The 19741-nt window shown below is 40.3% G+C and overlaps 1 protein-coding gene across 1 annotated transcript in view; it reads left to right on the plus strand.

The window, feature by feature from the left end:
• The first annotated feature begins 2678 nt into the window (after nt 1–2678).
• Nucleotides 2679–19741, plus strand: part of LOC124258927 — a 54415-nt gene continuing 37352 nt past the window's right edge. The window contains exon 1 of the mRNA XM_046692988.1: nt 2679–2832. Within this exon, the coding sequence (XP_046548944.1) occupies nt 2776–2832 (57 nt within the window). The 5' untranslated portion in view covers nt 2679–2775. The remainder of the gene's footprint in view (nt 2833–19741) is intronic.

Raw genomic sequence — 19741 nt, forward strand, 5'->3', positions numbered from 1 at the left:
CTGGGGTGTGTTTGGGTTTCTTTTCGTTGTGTGTGGGTCTGTGTGGGGTTCCTTTGTGTCAGATCACTCCGGGTCGTCTGTGGTCTGTCTATCCGGTCCATGTGTTCTCCGGGTCCGTCCGGCTCCGTCCTCATTTCTGTGTGTCTCGTGTGTCGGTGGTGTCGGTGGTGTGTCTCGTGGTGTCTCGTGTGTCGTGTCGTGGTCAGTGTGTCTCTCTCGGTGGTCTGGTGTCGTGTCGGTCTCGTGTGTCTCGGTGTCTCTGGTCGGTGTCTCTCTGTGTCTGCAGTGTCTCCTCCACTGTCTCCTCCACTCCCTCCTCCACTCAGTCACCACTCTGGTCTGTCTCAGTGTGCCTGTCTGTCCTGTCTCGTGTCTCCACTGTCCTTGTGTCTCTGTCCTGTCTCGTGTTTTTCTCCTCCAGTGTTCCTCCAGTCCACTGTCTCGGTCACCTGCCTCTCTCTTGTCTGTCCTCTATATGCCACTCTGTCACCACTATATACCTCTCTATCACCACTATATACCTCTCTATCACCACTATATACCTCTCTATCACCACTATATACCACTCTATCACCACTATATACCACTCTGTCACCTCTATATACCACTCTGTCACCTCTATATACCACTCTGTCACCACTATATACCTCTCTATCACCACTATATACCTCTCTATCACCACTATATACCTCTCTATCACCTCTATATACCACTCTATCACCTCTATATACCACTCTGTCACCTCTATATAGCACTCTATCACCACTATATAACTCTCTATTACCTCTATATACCACTCTATCACCTCTATATACCACTCTGTCACCTCTATATACCACTCTGTCACCACTATATATCTCTCTATCACCTCTATATACCACTCTGTCACCTCTATATACCACTGTATCACCTCTATATACCACTCTGTCAACTCTATATACCACTCTATCACCACTATATACCACTCTATCACCTCTATATACCACTCTATCACCTCTATATACCACTCTATCACCACTATATATCACTCTATCACCACTATATATCACTCTGTCACCACTATATACCTCTCTGTCACCACTATATACCACCCGCTCTATCACCACTATATACCGCTCTGTCACCACAATATACAACGCTGTCACCACTATATACCACTCTATCACCAGTATATACCCCTCTATCACCACTATATACCACTCTATCACCACTATATACCACTCTATGGCCACTATATACCTCTCTATCATCACTATATACCTCTCTATCACCTCTATATACCGCTCTCTCACCTCTATATACCTCTCTATCACCCCTATATACTAGTCTGTCACCACTATATACAACCCGCTCTATCACCACTATATACCACCCGCTCTATCACCCCTATATACCGCTCTATCACCTCTATATACCTCTCTATCACCTCTATAAACCTCTCTATCACCTCTATATACCTCTCTATCACCTCTATATACCACTCCATCACCACTATATACCACTCTATCACCTCTATATACCACTCTATCACCACTACATAACTCCTTTTTTCATGGAGTCATTTTGTAAAGATATTACTCTCTCCGACTTGTTAGGTTATATATTATACACTTTTAAATCATGCAAGAGTATGGCCTGATACAAATGTTCATCATATTACTTATGAAATCGGTGTCATGCCGACAATAACTTATTCTCAGCTTTTGCTTAGTTTCTACATTCAAATGTCGGGCTTGTGACTGGTTTTTAGTAACTTTCAGGCATAGCTAGCCCGACAGGCTAGCAAAATTTGGAAACTATTCCGCACACTATGTACTACTGTAAACCACCCTATCGACATAATATACCACCATTTCACTACTACATCTCCACTATATATCTATATATATCACCCTATCGTCAACGCTACATAGATCATTCTATCACCACTGTACGCCACTACCACTATTAAGTATCAAATAGTCGCTTCATACCATCACAGCCTAGCGCCACTTCCCGTCTAAGCGACGTAACATAAAATCATAAAACCCCAAATATTAAGCCCTGTCTTAATAACACATTTAAGATGAAGAAACATATTCCTTAATGTTTAAACTTTTGAAGGATAATATAAAAACATGTCTCTCTAGATAATACATGTCAACGAGGTTAGTCTGGATACTGGGTGCTTGTACACTATCTACAACACAACTGTCCCCACCCCGTCCCCCGTTCTGCCCACTCTAACCATTCCCCTGCTTTTCCTATAACCCCCGTGCCCTCGAACCAGCCGTGCTATCGATAGTTATCTAATACGTCTCTGTTACTTAGTCAATTGTCCGACTGCCAAATGAATCGTATGTTTGTCTCCCATATCATCATGGCATTTAGAATGATTCTTTACAAATTAAACGAGTTCTGCCCATGGACGCTATTATTTCCCCATGTTATGAATGCCGTTAGAATCGTGCCACGACACGAAGTCTCCGGCAATAGGGCCTTTGTCACGTCGTCTAATCCCCGTGGAATTATCGCCAATACCAAACTTCAGTTACCTCCCTTGGCATGTCTCCTCTATCAATAGTTTATATCGATATAACCTGGAAATGGAATATTGAACACGTTACATGACCTACAGCAGTTTTGTCCCCTTGCCATTACGTTATTGTGGAGAAGGGGCGTGAATGACTCAAGCTTTTTCAGTACGTTGTGCAGTGTTGCCGTGATGTAGTGGTGTAAATGGCGTCTGTCCGAGCCCTGAGTGTTTAAGCTCATGGAAAACCGCAAAATGGAATTATGGCGACAAGACTCAGTTATTTTCTTCACATTTTAGTTCTTTGGCATTTTACACAGGTAAGTGTTTCATTGTCACTTCAACAACCTGGATTACTGTCCCGTTCAGCTCAACGGGCACTTCTTGTAAACGGTTGGGACATTGTACAATGTCTTAGCATGTGGTATTACAAGACCTAAAACCGTAAATGCTATCTCGGATGTGTAGTGACTACCACTGTCATTTATATTGCTCGAAATAGTTAAAAGACATACAATCTAAACGACTAGTCATGAAATCGTTCTGGGGAATAGAAGCATTGCGCTCCTGCTACACTCTCCACAGCCGCCTTAAATTATAAATTAAGCAATTACTTTTTTTATTGAAAACGTTTACATCTGTAGAATATATGATTTGATAGTAAATGTCGGGTATTTAAAGTTTAAAACAAAACCGATTGAATCAAAATTCCTCTTAAAATCGTAGCTGGAATGATGAAAACTGGTTGCATGTTGTTTGTCGTTCTATCATTAGAAGGGTGAAGATAGCGACATAAAACTGTCCAATGCTTTTGTTTCTTCGCTGATTTTTTATACTTTATTCATAAATGTTTTATCACGATTCTGGACATGTATTCAATATGTCTTATGATGATGATGATGATGATGATGATGATGATGATGATGATTTGGAGATTTAACGTGCGCTTTCTGACATAATGCGTATTTTGCATTCTCTCTTTGAAACATCGGTATATAAGTATAGCAATCGCGGACGCCGTGTAGTAGTCTAGTTCGTCTCACCTCACCTCACCTCACCTCACCTCGCCACCTGACCTGACCTGACCTCACCTCACCTCACAATCTAGGTTTTGCAAGAGAGCTGTTTGTAAAGGGACATTCTTTGCATTTACACAATTATAAATGTGAAAAATGTCGAGGCCAATTTAATCCTTTTTGTATGGAGTAGTGAATCGTATTAGAATGGATTTTACCATTGTTTGATGCATTGTTTCTTAGTTGGTGTTTATCTCAACACGTGATACAACCCTGTCTTAAAGTGTTTTGAGTGATGCCAGAAAGGCCCAAAATGTGAAAATCTAGCTAAGAAAACGCACAACCATCACTGTCCCTGTTATCTTTATATATTAGGCGAGTTGCTAGTTCTTCTTTGACTCCGCAGTCAGTTTCAATGCGCTGTGCAGACTTACCTCCCTTAGCCGTACAAGGTTCCGCTGGTCAGGGTTGGTGTCGAATATTATTCCTGATCACAACGTACAATGTCACCCAACGTTACGACGTCATTCTATAAAAGTAATGTTCAAACTGCCGTTCTATACCCAACGGGCTATGGGGCAGCCTAGTGGTTAAAGGGTTCCCTTGTCACGATGAAGGCCTGGTCCGATATCCACATGGGTACAATATGTCAAGACAGTTTCTGGTGTCCCCGATAGAGGTGGACTATTGCTAAAAGGAGCCTAAAACCCTACAAAACTTTATAATTGCTGAGGTGGCGGTGGGGTAGCCTAGTGGTTAAAGCGTTCACTCGTCACGCCGAAGGCCCGGGTTCTATTCCCTACATGGGTACAATGTGGGAAGCCCATTTCGGGTCTCCCCCGCCGTGATGTTGCTGGAATATTGCTAAAATCGGCGTAAAACTAAACTCACTTACTCAATCATAACTGCTGAACACGGACGCAGGTTTTTCACTATAAGTTACAGGTCGCAGGTTGGACAGTACGAGCAGTGCGTATAGTTTATTGACAACCGTAGGGTTAAAATATACTGAACTGCGGGCCAAACTTGGATTGACCCAAACATTTTAAGTTATCAGACCGTTACCTGGCTCAAAACAGGCACCGAAACACTTCAAACGGTCCAGAACACAACTGATACCTATATCAAATTAAATCACCATCGGCTAAACGTTTTTCGTTTATTTCGTGTTTAGCTTTTTATTCAATCAAACATGAATGCATATTTACTAACTCGGCAGTTTATCCAACAGCATCTTTCTATACAGCATGCACAAAATTGCAATTTAATGTCCGAAAAGTAGGTCTTTTTCAAAATCGTGTACGAGGGTGATGTCTTGTATCTGGATCTTGTGTTCACGCTGTAGGCAATTGTGACATATATTGATGTACGTTTGTTTATAGGATGCGCCGTTGCCTCTATGACAACCCTTCCTGGTCGATATGTGGCATGTCAACACTTACTAGCGCCTTTAAATATGCCTCGTTAAAACCGTTTGTAAGACTGGTCGATTTTTCTTCTCTGCGAGAGATCATTGCGCTGTCTTAAACAGCAGGTACACCGTCTCTATTGGAAACTGACTGCCGGACATACAAATGTATACACCCATTCCTGATGGCTAAAGATGTAACAAATCGATGGTGATGTTATGACTGGGCATGTTTTGGCCATTAAGTCTACAACGTTCTTCCCGTGAAGACTAATGTTATCGGATGATCAGATTTGCTGACTTGGTTGACACATGTCATCGTATCCCAACTGTGTAGATCGATGATCATGCTATTGATCACTGGATTGTCTGGTCCAGACTCAATTATTTACCGACCGCTGCCATATGGCCGGAATATTGTTTAGTTAAACAACAAACAAACTAAATAAATAACTAAATAACTAAATAGAGGTCGCCTAGAGGTTAAAGCGTTCGCTCCTCACGCCGAAGGCCCGGCTTTGTTCCCCAGATTGATAATTTACAAAGTGTGAAGTCAATTTCCGGTACCCCGCGTGATACCGATCAAATATCACTGAAACCGTCGTAAAACTATACTCACTCACTTCTACAGGAAGTTTGTATGCCCCCGAGAGCAGGTCTGGGTGTGAGGTGTTATAAAACCCTGGTGATTGGAACATACCACTAGAGTTGCTAAAAAACAATGCTTTTTGTCTGGAAACTACTTAATCATTATTTGTATAAGTACGCTCTGTCAGAAAGTTGAATGGCTTTTCATAACACTTTTGTAGAAGCCTGATTTTACGTAATGATAAAAATCGCTTTTCCTTGTCTACCTGGCCTCGGCTGCGTAATAATTGTTATTTAGCTCCGTACAATGCATCTTATGTTTTTCATGATTTATTTTTCTTTGCTAAACACCGAGAAAAAAATAACTTAACTATTTTGGCAGCACCGCGTAATCACTGTCTTCCGCTGTTTCTGAAGTTACTGTATAATCGGTGCTGGAACCGATTGTCTCCAAATGACATATGTGGCATTAAGTAGATTATTACACATGCAAATGATATCTGAAGGTAGCGTCCGTTGTCAAATACGTTTCTGTAATTATCGAGTTTATGTTCCGATTGACATTTTTCAATCTGCACTCAGTAATCCTCGGTAAACCTCGGGTAAACTGGAAGTTCAATCGGAACAAACACTCTTGTTAAATTCAACCTCGTGTTCGAGACGTCAGGCTACCTGACTTCGTTGGTGCATGTCATCGTATCACAGTTACTTTCATGGATCGATGTTCATGATGTCAGTCACTGGATTGCTTTGTCCAGACACGATTATTTACAGACTGTCTCGTGTAATGTATATTTCAGTATTATCGCTGCGTGGCAGAGTTCGAGTAAAGCCCTAGCTGTACGCACCAAAATGGAATTCGCACTAAAGAAAATTGAGTGTTTCAATTACTAATCGGGTAAATTTGAAATTCAAACCCAGGACCTGTGGATCATGTTGCTGACTGTCACTCTCATTCACGAAATAACCGCCACTAACATTCGACTCATACCTTAAAGCACTATTTCAAAGGTGTCAATATTCTGCAGTCATGGCATATGTTCCGTTATTTGTTTTGATCGGTATATCGAGAAATGCTTGTGTGACCCAATTTACAAACTCCGGGACGGCGTAATCACCTGGTTTATCTTGTTTTACAAAGAGACCCGTGTATACACTCCAAGGGGTATTGGGGTCAAATGACCGCCGTCAAGGGGATAGGAGAGCCATAAATTTAGCCATAACTTTTGTACAAATGTATTGGGGGTCAGTTTAATTTTGTAGCAATATTCCAGCTATATGAAAATATTAAAACATTATGCTTAAAATTATAGGGGATGGGGGTGTCATTGATTTTGTACATGGCATGCGTGGGGGTCGCTTTCTTTCTACATATATTTTAAGGGGATTCACATTGTACATACTTCTCCATAAAAATCATTGAGACACTCCTCCCCCTCCCCAGCTATAACTTATGAACGGTCCTTAACATGGGGTTGTAGGTATGGTTGAAACTATGATACGACCGATGTTTGAACTGCTCGAGATCACCTGTTATTGCCGCCATAATGTTCAGTATTGTCTCAGGTTTATAGACTCGTTACATAGCTAAGCTATCTTAGGCGCCCAAATCTTCTTTCTGATACGCAGTCAGTCTAGTCTCATATTGATATCATAACCTGAAATATGTTGTTTATATATCATCAGCTCTTTTGTAATATTTTCAAACCCGAGAGAGATTTCCAGATCATGAAGGCACTCACGCGAGAAATAATGTTTGATACGACCACCAACACGTTTTTGCTCTTTACTGTGCAGAATTGCGTCCCTTTGTATTCGGGTGATTGTTGGTTTTAAATTTGAAAATCGCCAAGAAACGAAATATGTCATAATCGTTTCTTGTCTCGATATATTCAGAGAAGTTTTCACGTTTAGTTCCCCGCACACTTCATTAGGGAAATTCACATTTAGTTATTTTAGTTCATATTACACTGCGCAACAGTCTACTTGGGCGTTAAATCAAGCTCACTCACTCACTCACTCACTCTCTCACTCACGCAGTTTTCCAGCTATATGACGGCGGACTGTAAATAATTGAATCCATACCAGACCAGACAATCCAGTGATCAGCAGCATGAACATCGAACTAAGCCGTTGGGATATGATGACCAAGTCAGCAAGCGTGACCACCCAATCCTGTTATTCGGTTCTAACGACAAGAATGGGTTGCTGAAGACCAATTCTAATCCGGATGCTCATGGTTACTTGGACGGAGAGACCGGGAACCTACCACACCAAACACGGCACAAAACTCATTTAATTTTCTGCGTAGCCCGGCTTGAGGCGGACGTCTTATTAAGATGAAGAAGGTTATGTTCATAATATCTCTGTACCAATGAAGATCCAGGTTAGAGTTGATCTTCAGCAAGCCATATTGTAAGAGACGATTAACAGATCAGGTTGGTGCATGTCATCGTATCCCAGTTGCTTAGATCGCTTTTCCGTTTTCGTGGATCGATGCTCATGATGTCGATCACTGGATTTCTTTGTCCAGACACGATTATTTACAGACTGTCTTCATATAGGCGGAATATTGCTGAATATGGCTGTAAACAAACAATCTGAACCGTGGATTTTGTGTTTAAGGCGGTGGGAATCTTTCCTTTGGTTTCTTAATGTAGAAGGTCTTTCAAACAGATCATCAGAAACTGCATAAAATGTTGATAGCTCCGCAATTTCATACACGATCAAATGAAATTATACCAAAGTTAGAATGTGTTTCCAGGCTGAGATATAACGGAAAGATCTGACCACTGCGTATGACTTACTATAAGTGTAGCTGCACGAATTTTCAGTGTGCCGTCGATCCAGAAACTATAGACTGAGCCAGTTAGGCTGTCCACAGTGCTTTCTGTGTTTCCCATCTCCCGCGGCGGTGGGGTAGTGGTTAAAGTGTTCGCTCGTCACGCCGAACACCCGGGTTCGATTCCCGACATGGGTACAATGTGTGAAACCCATTTCTGGTGTCCCCGCCGTGATATTGCTGGAATATTGCTAAAAGCGGCGTAAAACGAAACTCACTCACCTATCCATCTCCCGCGCGCCCAAAATGCTCAATGCGATGTAGAATAATATCTTACAAAAATCAAAATTCGTATCCCAATATTCAACGCCGTTGTGGAAATGTATGCCCTGATGGGATAAATTAATACTCTTATTTACATAGTCATGAAAAAGTCTTCCTTTGTACATACTAATTAATAATAATAATAATAGGCTCGGTCTACATCATAATGTATAAAAGGACTATTACAAATTGATCTAAATTGTTTAAAAATATGTAATATGCACATTTAGTGGAAAAACATACTTATTCAGCTGTCCGATCTGTTGCCGCTTGAGATAAAGATGACAAACACGTGATAAACACACATGGCCTCACCAGTGTGAAATAACATTGACTCGACACTTACAAACGACACACTCTTTATACCGGGCGGTGTTAATGTAAACACTTTTAACTGTACGTTATCGATGCTGAACTCTGTTTCCGCAGCTGTGTCTGTCCACCCTGTGAATAGTACTACTTAAATATACATGTGTACATCCAAAGACAGCCTTGGCCATTTCAATGCTTTTCAGAATACGTGGTGGAAGCAATTCAGGTATGAATGGTGTTCCATTGTCTTGTAGCTGTTGGTCGAAAGTGCTGAAGGATTTCTGTACACCCTTGAGTGTATAGGTTTTCTAATGCGATACTTCACATTATGACATTTTTATGCACTGTTTTGAGTTTGTGGTATTTTTTTATTACGATAATATCACTTTTGTATAGCGAACTCAAAATTATAGTATATTTGCTGTGAAAAAGTGCCGATGAATTCCTCTTTAAACAAAAAAGTAAATCTAATAAAGTGGAATTAAGAGTGCGAATCCTCACAATTTTACCTTGCAAATTGAACATTTAAATCTCAGAATTTTATTCAACTTAAAAAGTGAAAAGTTGTTTAAAAAACGATCATAGTTTCAAATCGCTATTATTGGTTTGTATTACAAGGGGGTGTGCATATTAAATGAAACACCGAGAACAAGTCGGGTTGGTCAAAGTTAAAACTCATCACGTACTGCAAGTGCATTTGTTTCACTGCTTCCAACTACTGCGCTTACCTTGTATCTCCAATAAAGATATTGAGACCTTCAAGGCAGTTGTTCTTTATTGAAATTTTAAGCCACTTTGTGGAAATGTCAGGTAAAATAAAATCCAAGGTTATTCTTTTGAAAATTCAATATAATCATAAATAGGCATTTAATGAAAAAATGGTGTTGTGAATTGCCTAATGGTTGAAACGTTCGGTCAACAATCCGAAGACCCGGGTTGGATTTCCACGTGGAAACAATGTATGAATCCTATTTTTCCTATTCCCAGGTGATTTTGCGGGTTATTTCTAAAAGCGCTGTAAATCTTTATTTATTCATTCATGAAAAAACGAAAAATGCATTTATTTAGTTGTTTCCATCTTGTTAAAAAACATAATTGCCGGTTTTCTTTAATTTAAAACTGAGTTCGTTTGTTTGTACTCAACAATTTTCAAGCTTGTCTGTAACACCTCTTTGGCTTCAATCCCTTTAGTCAGTTCTTACGGTTCCTGAAGATCAATTCTAACCCGGATCCTACTAAAACCCCCAAACAATTCGCCAACAACAAAACAGAACCAAATCCTTAGCCCAACAACTAGTTCAAAACATTAACTTTGTTTATATATGTAATGACCAGGCGATGACCATATCAAGTGTAACGTGATACGCATCGTCAATATTTATCAACATACCCGTATATGGGTTCTCATGTTATCACGCCTACCAACAAAACAGCAAGTCAGCTTTGTAAACAGGGGTGTCACATATCGCTGATTACAATCTCCTACCAACCCAGCCTTTGTTCTCGCTGAGATACAACGATAACGAGGAACATTGCTGCTTGCTCTTGTAATGGGAACGAAGGTAAACAGCGATGAACCACAGAAAAGTAGCCCTACATAATGAGGTTGTTGTTCTTTGGTAGTTTACATTATCGACAGTGCTGTAAATAGTTTTACCGATATATACATTTGTCCGTCATAGATACGTCAAGGAACTCAGACATCATCACTTCTGTGTCACAAGACCCTTTAATAACCCAATTATCAGAATAGTTGTGTGTTAGATTTTAATATTTTTAATTGAAGTACGGCGAGCGAGGGAGCGAGTTTGGTTTTAGGCCGCTTTTAGCAATATTCCAGCAATATCACGGCGGGGGACACCAGAAATGGGCTTCACTCATTGTACCCATGTGGGGAATCGAACCCGGGTCTTCAGCGTGACGGGCGAACGCTTTAACCACTAGGCTACCCCACCGCCCTAATTGCAGTACGGAGTATCACGATCCTAGATATAGTTCATCAACCTAACATATCTTTGTTTTGTGGTTTTATTTTCTTATATTCACAGAATTAATTGGTTCGACTCGATATTTTTATAACAAACTACTAACCCGCGTCCATTTTCACGATATAAAACTCGTATCGTCAACATATCGAAGTTCTCACCTTTACGGATGTGTGGGTGGTGCTTCGTCTTTTCTACGTGCAGCGACGGTGCCTTCTCCTTGTATAATTTGGTCAATCTATTTTTAGTTGAGAGCCATGTTGGGAAGTCCCTATCACTTACACAAAATATATCCATATAAGGCTGGGTAACACATACCGCTGGAGAGGTTTTCCAGTGTTATCTAAAAATTAAAATAGTTTCATCCCATTTGTTTACAAATATGAGACTTTTTTATTCTGTATTTAAATAATGTAGATAACAAACTAGTTAAGGCACCTGTTTAAATCCACTGTCAATGGGCGTGAGTCAGAGTAAGCAGGCATGCTTGGTAGGACAATGTCCAAGTACGTATTTCGTCAAGGTTAGAAAGATGGCTATTTTAGTCGAGTATGTGTGTATGGGGACAGCATAATGGTGTAATATGGTGTCTTTGGTTGTGACTTGAGCATTTAGGCAGATCTGTTAAAGAATCTAACGTTTCTCTCAATATGTCTTCGTATGCCTTCAGACGTTTTGCTTCTTCCTGAGTTCAGGCTTCAGTATTGTATGCTGTACCTTCAATCTACGTCCTGAATAGAGTTACGTTAGGTCCCATACACTAATGATATAGAGTCACGCGAAGTAAGAACAGTATGCATTTTGAAGAACTATGTCTGTCTTTTAACGCCTTTTATTGACATCCCGAGAAATGCTGAATGTTTGACAGGTGTTTTGCACGCTATACGAAAGCGACAGGGGAATTAACAAGGTGAGATATCGAAGGAAATTCCTGCGGGACTTTCCATTGATAAAGCGATAGATCATTCGTCTTGAGTACACTAACGAGTATATATGTCCGCCATCTTGAAAAGTTGTTGATGGCAAAATAGGGACTATACTGTAAGGTATTCTGCCAGTTAACAGCCATATCAACAATAGGACCCGTTTCTCAATTACAGTATCTTGGATAAAAAATTGAAGTGTTTATTAAAAGTGTATTGTTCATGTTATGGGTATAGAAACGATAGAAATTCTAACGTGATATCGATGTTAGCTATTGATACTTTATATTGATACTTCTCATGGACACCTGACAATGCACCGACACAATTTCGATCAATCAGTTCGAGCTAGAATTACACTTCAGATCGACAGTTAGACAAATACAGATATATGAATAATAGATGTTTCTCTAATAATAGGGGACAGGTCGTCGAAAACGGTAAAATTATCAGTGCAGTTGCGTCACTCGGGAACCTATGATTTGTAGGTTCGAATCCCATTTCGCCCGGGACGGTGGGGTAGCCTAGTGGTTAAAGCGTTCACTTGTGACCGAAGACCCGGGTTCGATTCCCCACATGGGTACAATGTTGAAGCCCATTTCTGGTGTCCCCACCGTGATATTGTTGGAATATTGCTAAAAGCGGCGCAAAACTAAACTCACTCCCATTTCGCCCTTGTCATATTTGCAAGTTTGCTAGCACCATACGCATGCTCGAATTAAAAAGGTAAACGTTTTAGAACTGCATCAGTTTGGGCTTTTCTTCACATCAAGCTGTCAAACTTAGATATAAAGTAGAATGCTGTTCAAAACGGCGTTAAACCCAACTTACTCACTCATTCTCTAATTTCATTTTCACGATTACCAAAATAATTTATAAAGTCGACCAAATGTGAAACAAATCTAAGAGCATATTTATCATAAATAATAGAAATAACGGGCTAGCTACAAACTGAAACAGCCATTAAAGTGTTCGTGGAATTTTACAATCAGTAGCGATTTAACCTCTGCAGGTATTAAACCTATTCATGCTAAAACAGCTATACTGAAGGCTTGTGCAATTGGCCTCAGTTTTCTCATCTGAGTCAGAATGCATTGAATGAAAAGCGCGTTCCATAGAACACACAAGCGTGTCTTTTGGCTGTCGGTAAAGTGATTATGAAAGATATCCCGAGTTTCAAACAATGATTGTACACGTACAAGGTGACATCTGAGACACCTGCCCTCAAAGGAGGGTGCATGTAGTGTTCTTTTAAAGGAAGACATCAAGCGGTACAGTAAGGCTTGAAGACATAACGTAATATGACCTCGCCACAGTGGAATTTTGATTATCAGTCAGTGACTTATATGAGGTGAGGTGAGGTGAAATTGGGTTTTACGTCGTGCTTGAGAATATTTTGCTCATATGACGACGTGCATGCGCGTGTATGTGTATGTGCGGCTGCTTGTACTAGCCCAGACTTAAGCTGGTTTTATAGTGCTAGCCCATTGAGATACCACGCCGCAGTGAAGCATGAACACCCCACTCAGACACATTATACTGACTCCGAGCCGACCAGTCCTTGTTGTACCCATTAATGCCGAGCGTCAGGCAGGAACCAACAAGTACCATATTTTAACGTCTTTTGGTATGACGCGGTCGGGGATCGAACCTGTGGCCTTCCGCTCTCCGGGCGTACGCTCTAACCACTACACCACGGAGGCGGTCGGACTTATATGAAGATGACGCAAGCTAATGCGTGAATCGTTTAGGGATAAAACAGCCCGTGGATTGAGGGTTGCTGTAGGGGCGGTGGGGTAGCCAAGTGGTGAAAGCGTTCGCTCGTCACGCTGAAGGCCCGAGTTCGAATCCCCACATGGGTACAATGTGTGAAGCCAATTTCTTGTGTCCCTAGATAAAATATTGCTAAAAACGGTGTAAAACCTCACTCACTCACTGGAATGAGCGTTCGATGACCTCCTTTAATTGGCTTAACTATGTCGTGGATGTAAGCCACCAACTGCCCAGTGTTTGAGACGAAAGAGTTGAGTGTTCAGGATGTGAAGTATATATCAGCGGTGTTTTATGTAGTCCCGAGGCTGATGATCAGATCCATTTAGTGGTCTATTACGGGTTTTTCTTTAAACCTGTTCTAATCTCCACGGGAGGTTGATTAATAAGAAACAGTAAAGTGTTTACAGAAGGTGGTGTTTGTTCCTTACGGCTAATGTAACTATCGGTAGTCGAGAGTGCCATGGCGTTAACTATTGATGTTCAAACTATACATCAGGGGAAAGATAATTGGATGCATTTGTGGATCCATAAATCTTCATACATCTTGTATGCAGGAAGCATATCCAAGCGTGGCTTCAAGTAACCATAGCTTTGTATGGTGTAGGTATCATAATCAAATTCTACTTCGAGGTAAATTCTTCATTCTAGCATAACTAGAAGGTTCCCGGTTGTGATTGATCTACTACAGGCTTCCAAACTCACATGTCTCAAATCTGACCGCTTCACTATAGGGGGTGAGGTGAAATGGGTTTTAAGGCAGTGTTCATGATTATTAAACCTAGCAATGTATGCGTGTCCTCTATCTCTCTCTCTCTCTCTCTCTCTCTCTCTCTCTCTCTCTCATAATTACATCATCTCATCTAAATCTCTCTCTCACTGCCCTCTCTAAAAATAATTGAACCCCTGATAATTCACTATAGGTTGTATGAAATGGGTTTTAACTAGTGTTCATGATTATTAAACCTAGCAATGTATGCGTGTCCTCTCTCTCTGTCTCTCTTGTTTGTAATACCCCAGTCTGAGAAGCAAATATATCCAACACAACCCACGCAAGTCTAGAAAATGTGGCAAGTCTAGTATTCCTCAGCTTCTGAAAATGAAGAAAGTCTAAGGGCTCCTTTTCATTATATTTTTTTTTTACTATGAACTTTTTTCAGTAAAATATGTTCATTTCAGAGACTAGTTGTTAGTCTAGTAATACCCTAACACCGTGGAATAGCCAGGGTAACAATAAGTACCACATTTAACGTCTTTTGACATAACCCACAAGAGTTTGAACCAGCAAACCACCGCTCTCCGGGAACAACACTCGATCCACTACACCACTGAAACGGTCCCTATCTGCGGGGGTTAATATTTATGATTACATATTTCTAAGTCAATGTTTGGAAGCATTTTCAGATAATGATATAATTATGACACGATATAGCTTAAAACATGTGCAGTTATTACATGGAAATATGCTTGGCAATATTGTTATGGCAGAAAGCAGCTTAGTAATATACAAAGAGAGTGTAGATTGACAATAGAAATCAAAGTACTGGATATTGAAGCTCCACTATCTCTAACTGTATCCGTTAAGCTAGTCAACCCATCAGGTACCTATTCCTTAATTGTCCGGCTGTCTGTAGAATGTTAAGAACTGACGTTAAAGATTAGCGTTACGTCATTCAAGAAACCGTTACGACAATTTCAACGCTGAACACAGTAATTGTCCTTGAACTCCTGACCTGTCCCTGACCTTTACTGGTCACGCAATGTTCATGCTGTGAAAGGTATGTTACTTATAAGTACTTTACCAGTGAATTATAGAAAGGGGCGTAGGGATAGCCCCGTGGTTAAAGTGTTCGTTCTTCATGGTGAAGACCCGGGTTCGATTCCCCTCTTTGGTACAATATGTGAAGCCCATTTCTGGTGCCCCCCCCCGCCGTGATATTGCAGGAATATTGCTAAAACCATACTCACTCACACACCAATAGGCTCTAAGGTTGCAAATGATGTGGGGTTATTTTCGTATAATGTGAAATACAATAATACAAGAGCAACAAATCATAATTATCATGTGTTCTGTACAGCCCAGAGTTATTCTCGATTGACACTGTTTAGCTCAAACTGACTATATGGACCGTTTCGTTTAAAAGCGGACCGATGAATTGCAATCTAACTCGAAAACTAATAAACATAAAATACTCAATAAAACGCTGAGCATAATCACAACAACATACCAACTCTGTGAGTTTTTTATATAATTGTTGTCCTAAAAATAAAAAAGATGTTTAACAAACTATCATTAAAATATTGACACAGTTCACTGTTTGTTACGAGGGAGGGGTGCAGAGAAAGGGACAGCCAGGTGTTCGAGAAGCACGTTCACAGACAAAGTTATTCATTCATTAACCTGTGCTGTGCCGTCTCCATCCGTTCTCGAACACCTGGCTGTCCCTTTTATTTTTATATTGTAAGGACAAAAATTCTGCAAAAAAATCACAGAGTTAGTTAGATTGCAATTCATCAGCCCGCTTTGACCCAAACGGACTGTAGTCAACCCGAATAGCTTGAAATTTGAAAGTGGCGTCCACCTTGGTGCTCAATATTGCAACCATCCGCAAGTTCCATGCTTGTCGTAAGATGCCATTAACGGGTTGTCAGGCTCAGTGATGTCAATGCATGGATTGTAGTTGAATACCTACATTAAATCAGAATCAATACTACATGCTTACTGGACCCATAGTTAGATACAATCTTGTATGCATACATTGCGCATAATATTAAGTTAAAGAAAATGCGGCTTCTAATAATATGTTACAGACAGTTACAGAAAAGCGTAAATATTTGTACTAAATAAATATTGACTGACCTAGGTTAAAAAATATTTAATATTAATTTTAACAAATATTTTGGATCAGCGACTGCGACCGACTGTTTGTGTTTCCCAGACCATTTACAATTCATTAAAAAGGAGCCCAAGTCAAGTCGAGATTCAATGGCCAGTTATATTGCCTGAGCTCTAGGCTTGGAAATGATGATAGTACATAGCTCCTTTTGGATTTTATTAGTCTTTTGTGTAGACATATATTGCTGCATGAGGTAAGCATATTTCTGTGAATGTGTGTGTGTCTAGTACAACGAGGTTACTTCTATGACAACAGTTCTATGTCACCGTGTCATACCACACTTCTCCAGGAGCTGCTGAATAATTCAAATCGGAGTCAGTTCTCGGCAATAACCCAGCGCCCAGCACCAGGAACGGTGTCTCGCTCAGCGGGAGAATGACGAGCCTACTGTAGATTGCTAAGGTCTAGTTTTGTGACGATTAATTATGTACTATGAGACCTTGCTAAACTAGCAATCAATCCCTTTGATGTATCGCTGAAAGCGATGCTACATTCTGTTTCTGGAGTGAGTTTAGTTTTATGCCGCTTTTAGCAATATTGGAGCAATATTACGGCGGGGGATACCAGAAATGGGCTTCACACATTGTACCCATGTGGAGAATCGAACCCAGGTCTTCAGCGTGATGGCGAACGCTTTAACCACTGGGCTACCCCACCGCCCCTCTGTTTCCGGAGGACTCAGTACCGACAATGTTGTGTGACAATATACATCGTTAGCAATAGCAGCATACTTTGATGCTACTAAGACACTAATTTGTGTGTGTATTATTATTACTATTATTATTATTATAATAATAATAGGATATTTATATAGCGCACATATCCACGCACTAGTGCATACTCAAGGCCCTGGTATTTTTTCCCTCCATCATTGGATGTCAATATCAACTGCACATCGTATTAGCAATCTCAACTCCCTGGGGAGTATACAACTAGTTATAACCTGACGCTTAATGCATGTGGTCATCTCCTCATTTTGTTTATTTCATATTTTTTTACTTTTGAAAAGGCACTTTTCTGATGATAAAATGTGTTATATTTATATACTTTCGCTATGCGGACGATACACCGATCTTCACTAAGGCCCCAAGAGTGAATGAGTGAGGTTTTACGCCGCATTTAGCAATATTCCAGCAATATGATGATAGGGTATTTATATAGCGCACATATCCACGCAACTAGTACATGCTCAAGGCGCAATATCACGGCGGGGGATACCAGACATGGGCTTCCCACATGGGCACAGTGTCTGAGTTTTCGGCGTAACGAGCGAACGCTTTAACCACTAGGCTACCCAACCGCCCTTAGGCCCAAGAGAAGTAAACACCTAACTGAATAACGTAATATAGCCAGTGTATGTTATTCCCTGTCCTTGCCTTCCGTCAGTTTAAGTCATATATACTCATGCCAATAATGGTTGTCACCCCTTCAATTGTTTTATTGGAGGGGTAAGGGTTGGGGTGGGGAGGGGGTGACAACCATTATTGGCATGAGTATATTATGTACAATTTAGTGGAACAGATCATACGTATGTATAATTTTCTTGGTCATTCCCTTGGAGTTACCTTGAAGAAATTTGGGTTAGCCACCTAAAATCCTTGATGGCCACCACTTAACATTGAATTTTGTCTTTCAAAAATACGTATTTTACCTGTTATCTATAAATTTAGCAATGCAGGCAAATCAGCAATAAATGTAAAATGTGGACCCCGTATCCCATAAGGCAAATAATAAATCTACTTTCTGTTTTTTTAAATATTCATTACGAGCAGCATGGTAACCTTGACCTTTGTGTAGAAACGGTAGTATATGCACCTACACTTCATGGTGATTGAGTGAGTGAGTTTAGTTTTACGCTGCACTCAGCAATATTCCAGCTATATGGCGGCGGTCTGTAAATCATCGATTGATCAGCAGCATTAGGGATACGATGACATGTACACTACATAGAGAAGAAGGATAGTCTGTCTGCCCCTGATCCATATTTGTTTCTCTATCCAGCCCTTTCTATAATGCAAAACCTCTAAATCAAGCAAGTTTATATTTCTCAGGTTTCGATTCTCCCTTCTCACTTAGGCTTCTATTTGATGTCAATTATTAAAAGTTTTGTTTTTTTGTTGTTTCTATCAAAATAAAAATAACAACAACCATAAACTAAGCATTAATCTTATGTGAGGATTATGAAACAATTTTTTTCAGCTGTTTGCTTGTAACTCACATAATAGAAATACACGTAAAGATGGCTTACTATCATGTCTTTTGCATTTCATACCAGTATATCTCAGTGCTTGCGGACCAGTAACAGAACGTTTTACCGGTGTCAGCGTATCATTAGGATAATTAGCTTTGTTAACATGGGCGGTCCAATATATCCACATCAAGACGGTATACGTGTATGAACATCCTCATCAATGTGAAATATTTAGGTTTTCCTGGGCAAATGACTATTTAAAAAACTAAAATGAAGACTAATCGGTTAAATTACGTCATAGATTTATAATATCAGCCTTATCAAATAGGACGTGCTGATTGGACGTTTGGGTATTGTGCTCGCATTCTGATTGGCCAATATCGTTCCCTTATACAGCGCTTGGACGAAGTTTGGAAACCATGTATGTTGTGTTTAAATGTGACAACCTTTTATGGTTATATTAATAATTTATTCATGTTATCTGTTGCCAACTTTATATAATTTACTGCCTTTGTAATGGAGCAGGTATAATTTTACAGTAACCTTCACATTCACATTGATATGTGTTCATGTGGCCATGGGTCGGCCCTGGTGGAGGGGAGTTCGTTTGTTTGATGGCGGGTGGGGGGAGGTAGTATTCCATTTTAAAAAGCATATGAATTTTATTTTGTGCTCGGTTCAAGGCCATCACGTCAAGTTGGAGCATTGCAGCATGCTAGCTTTCAGTTTCGGTTATTCTGTTAAACACGCATTGGCTCCTGGATGACGTTGTCAACGTCACCATGTCGCTACTACAGCAAAGCGATGCCAACGCCTAGTATAGCAACATGTTGATGATTGATGCGTGCTTCTATAAAACCTCCCAGCTAGTAGCACTTTGCCTTGACGTCATGAATGACGTATGTGCACGTGCATAAATGAGTGAATGATATATAGAGAATCTCACCCGAGTGTCTTTTGATATCAAATATATCACCACGAGTTGATAAAGAAACAAATATTCGAGGCTTGCCGAGGATATTTTTACTTTTAT

The sequence above is a fragment of the Haliotis rubra genome, unplaced genomic scaffold (assembly GCF_003918875.1).
Source record: "Haliotis rubra isolate DU_JTF1 unplaced genomic scaffold, ASM391887v1 Scf702, whole genome shotgun sequence".
In the NCBI taxonomy this organism is placed as follows: Eukaryota; Metazoa; Mollusca; class Gastropoda; order Lepetellida; family Haliotidae; genus Haliotis; species Haliotis rubra.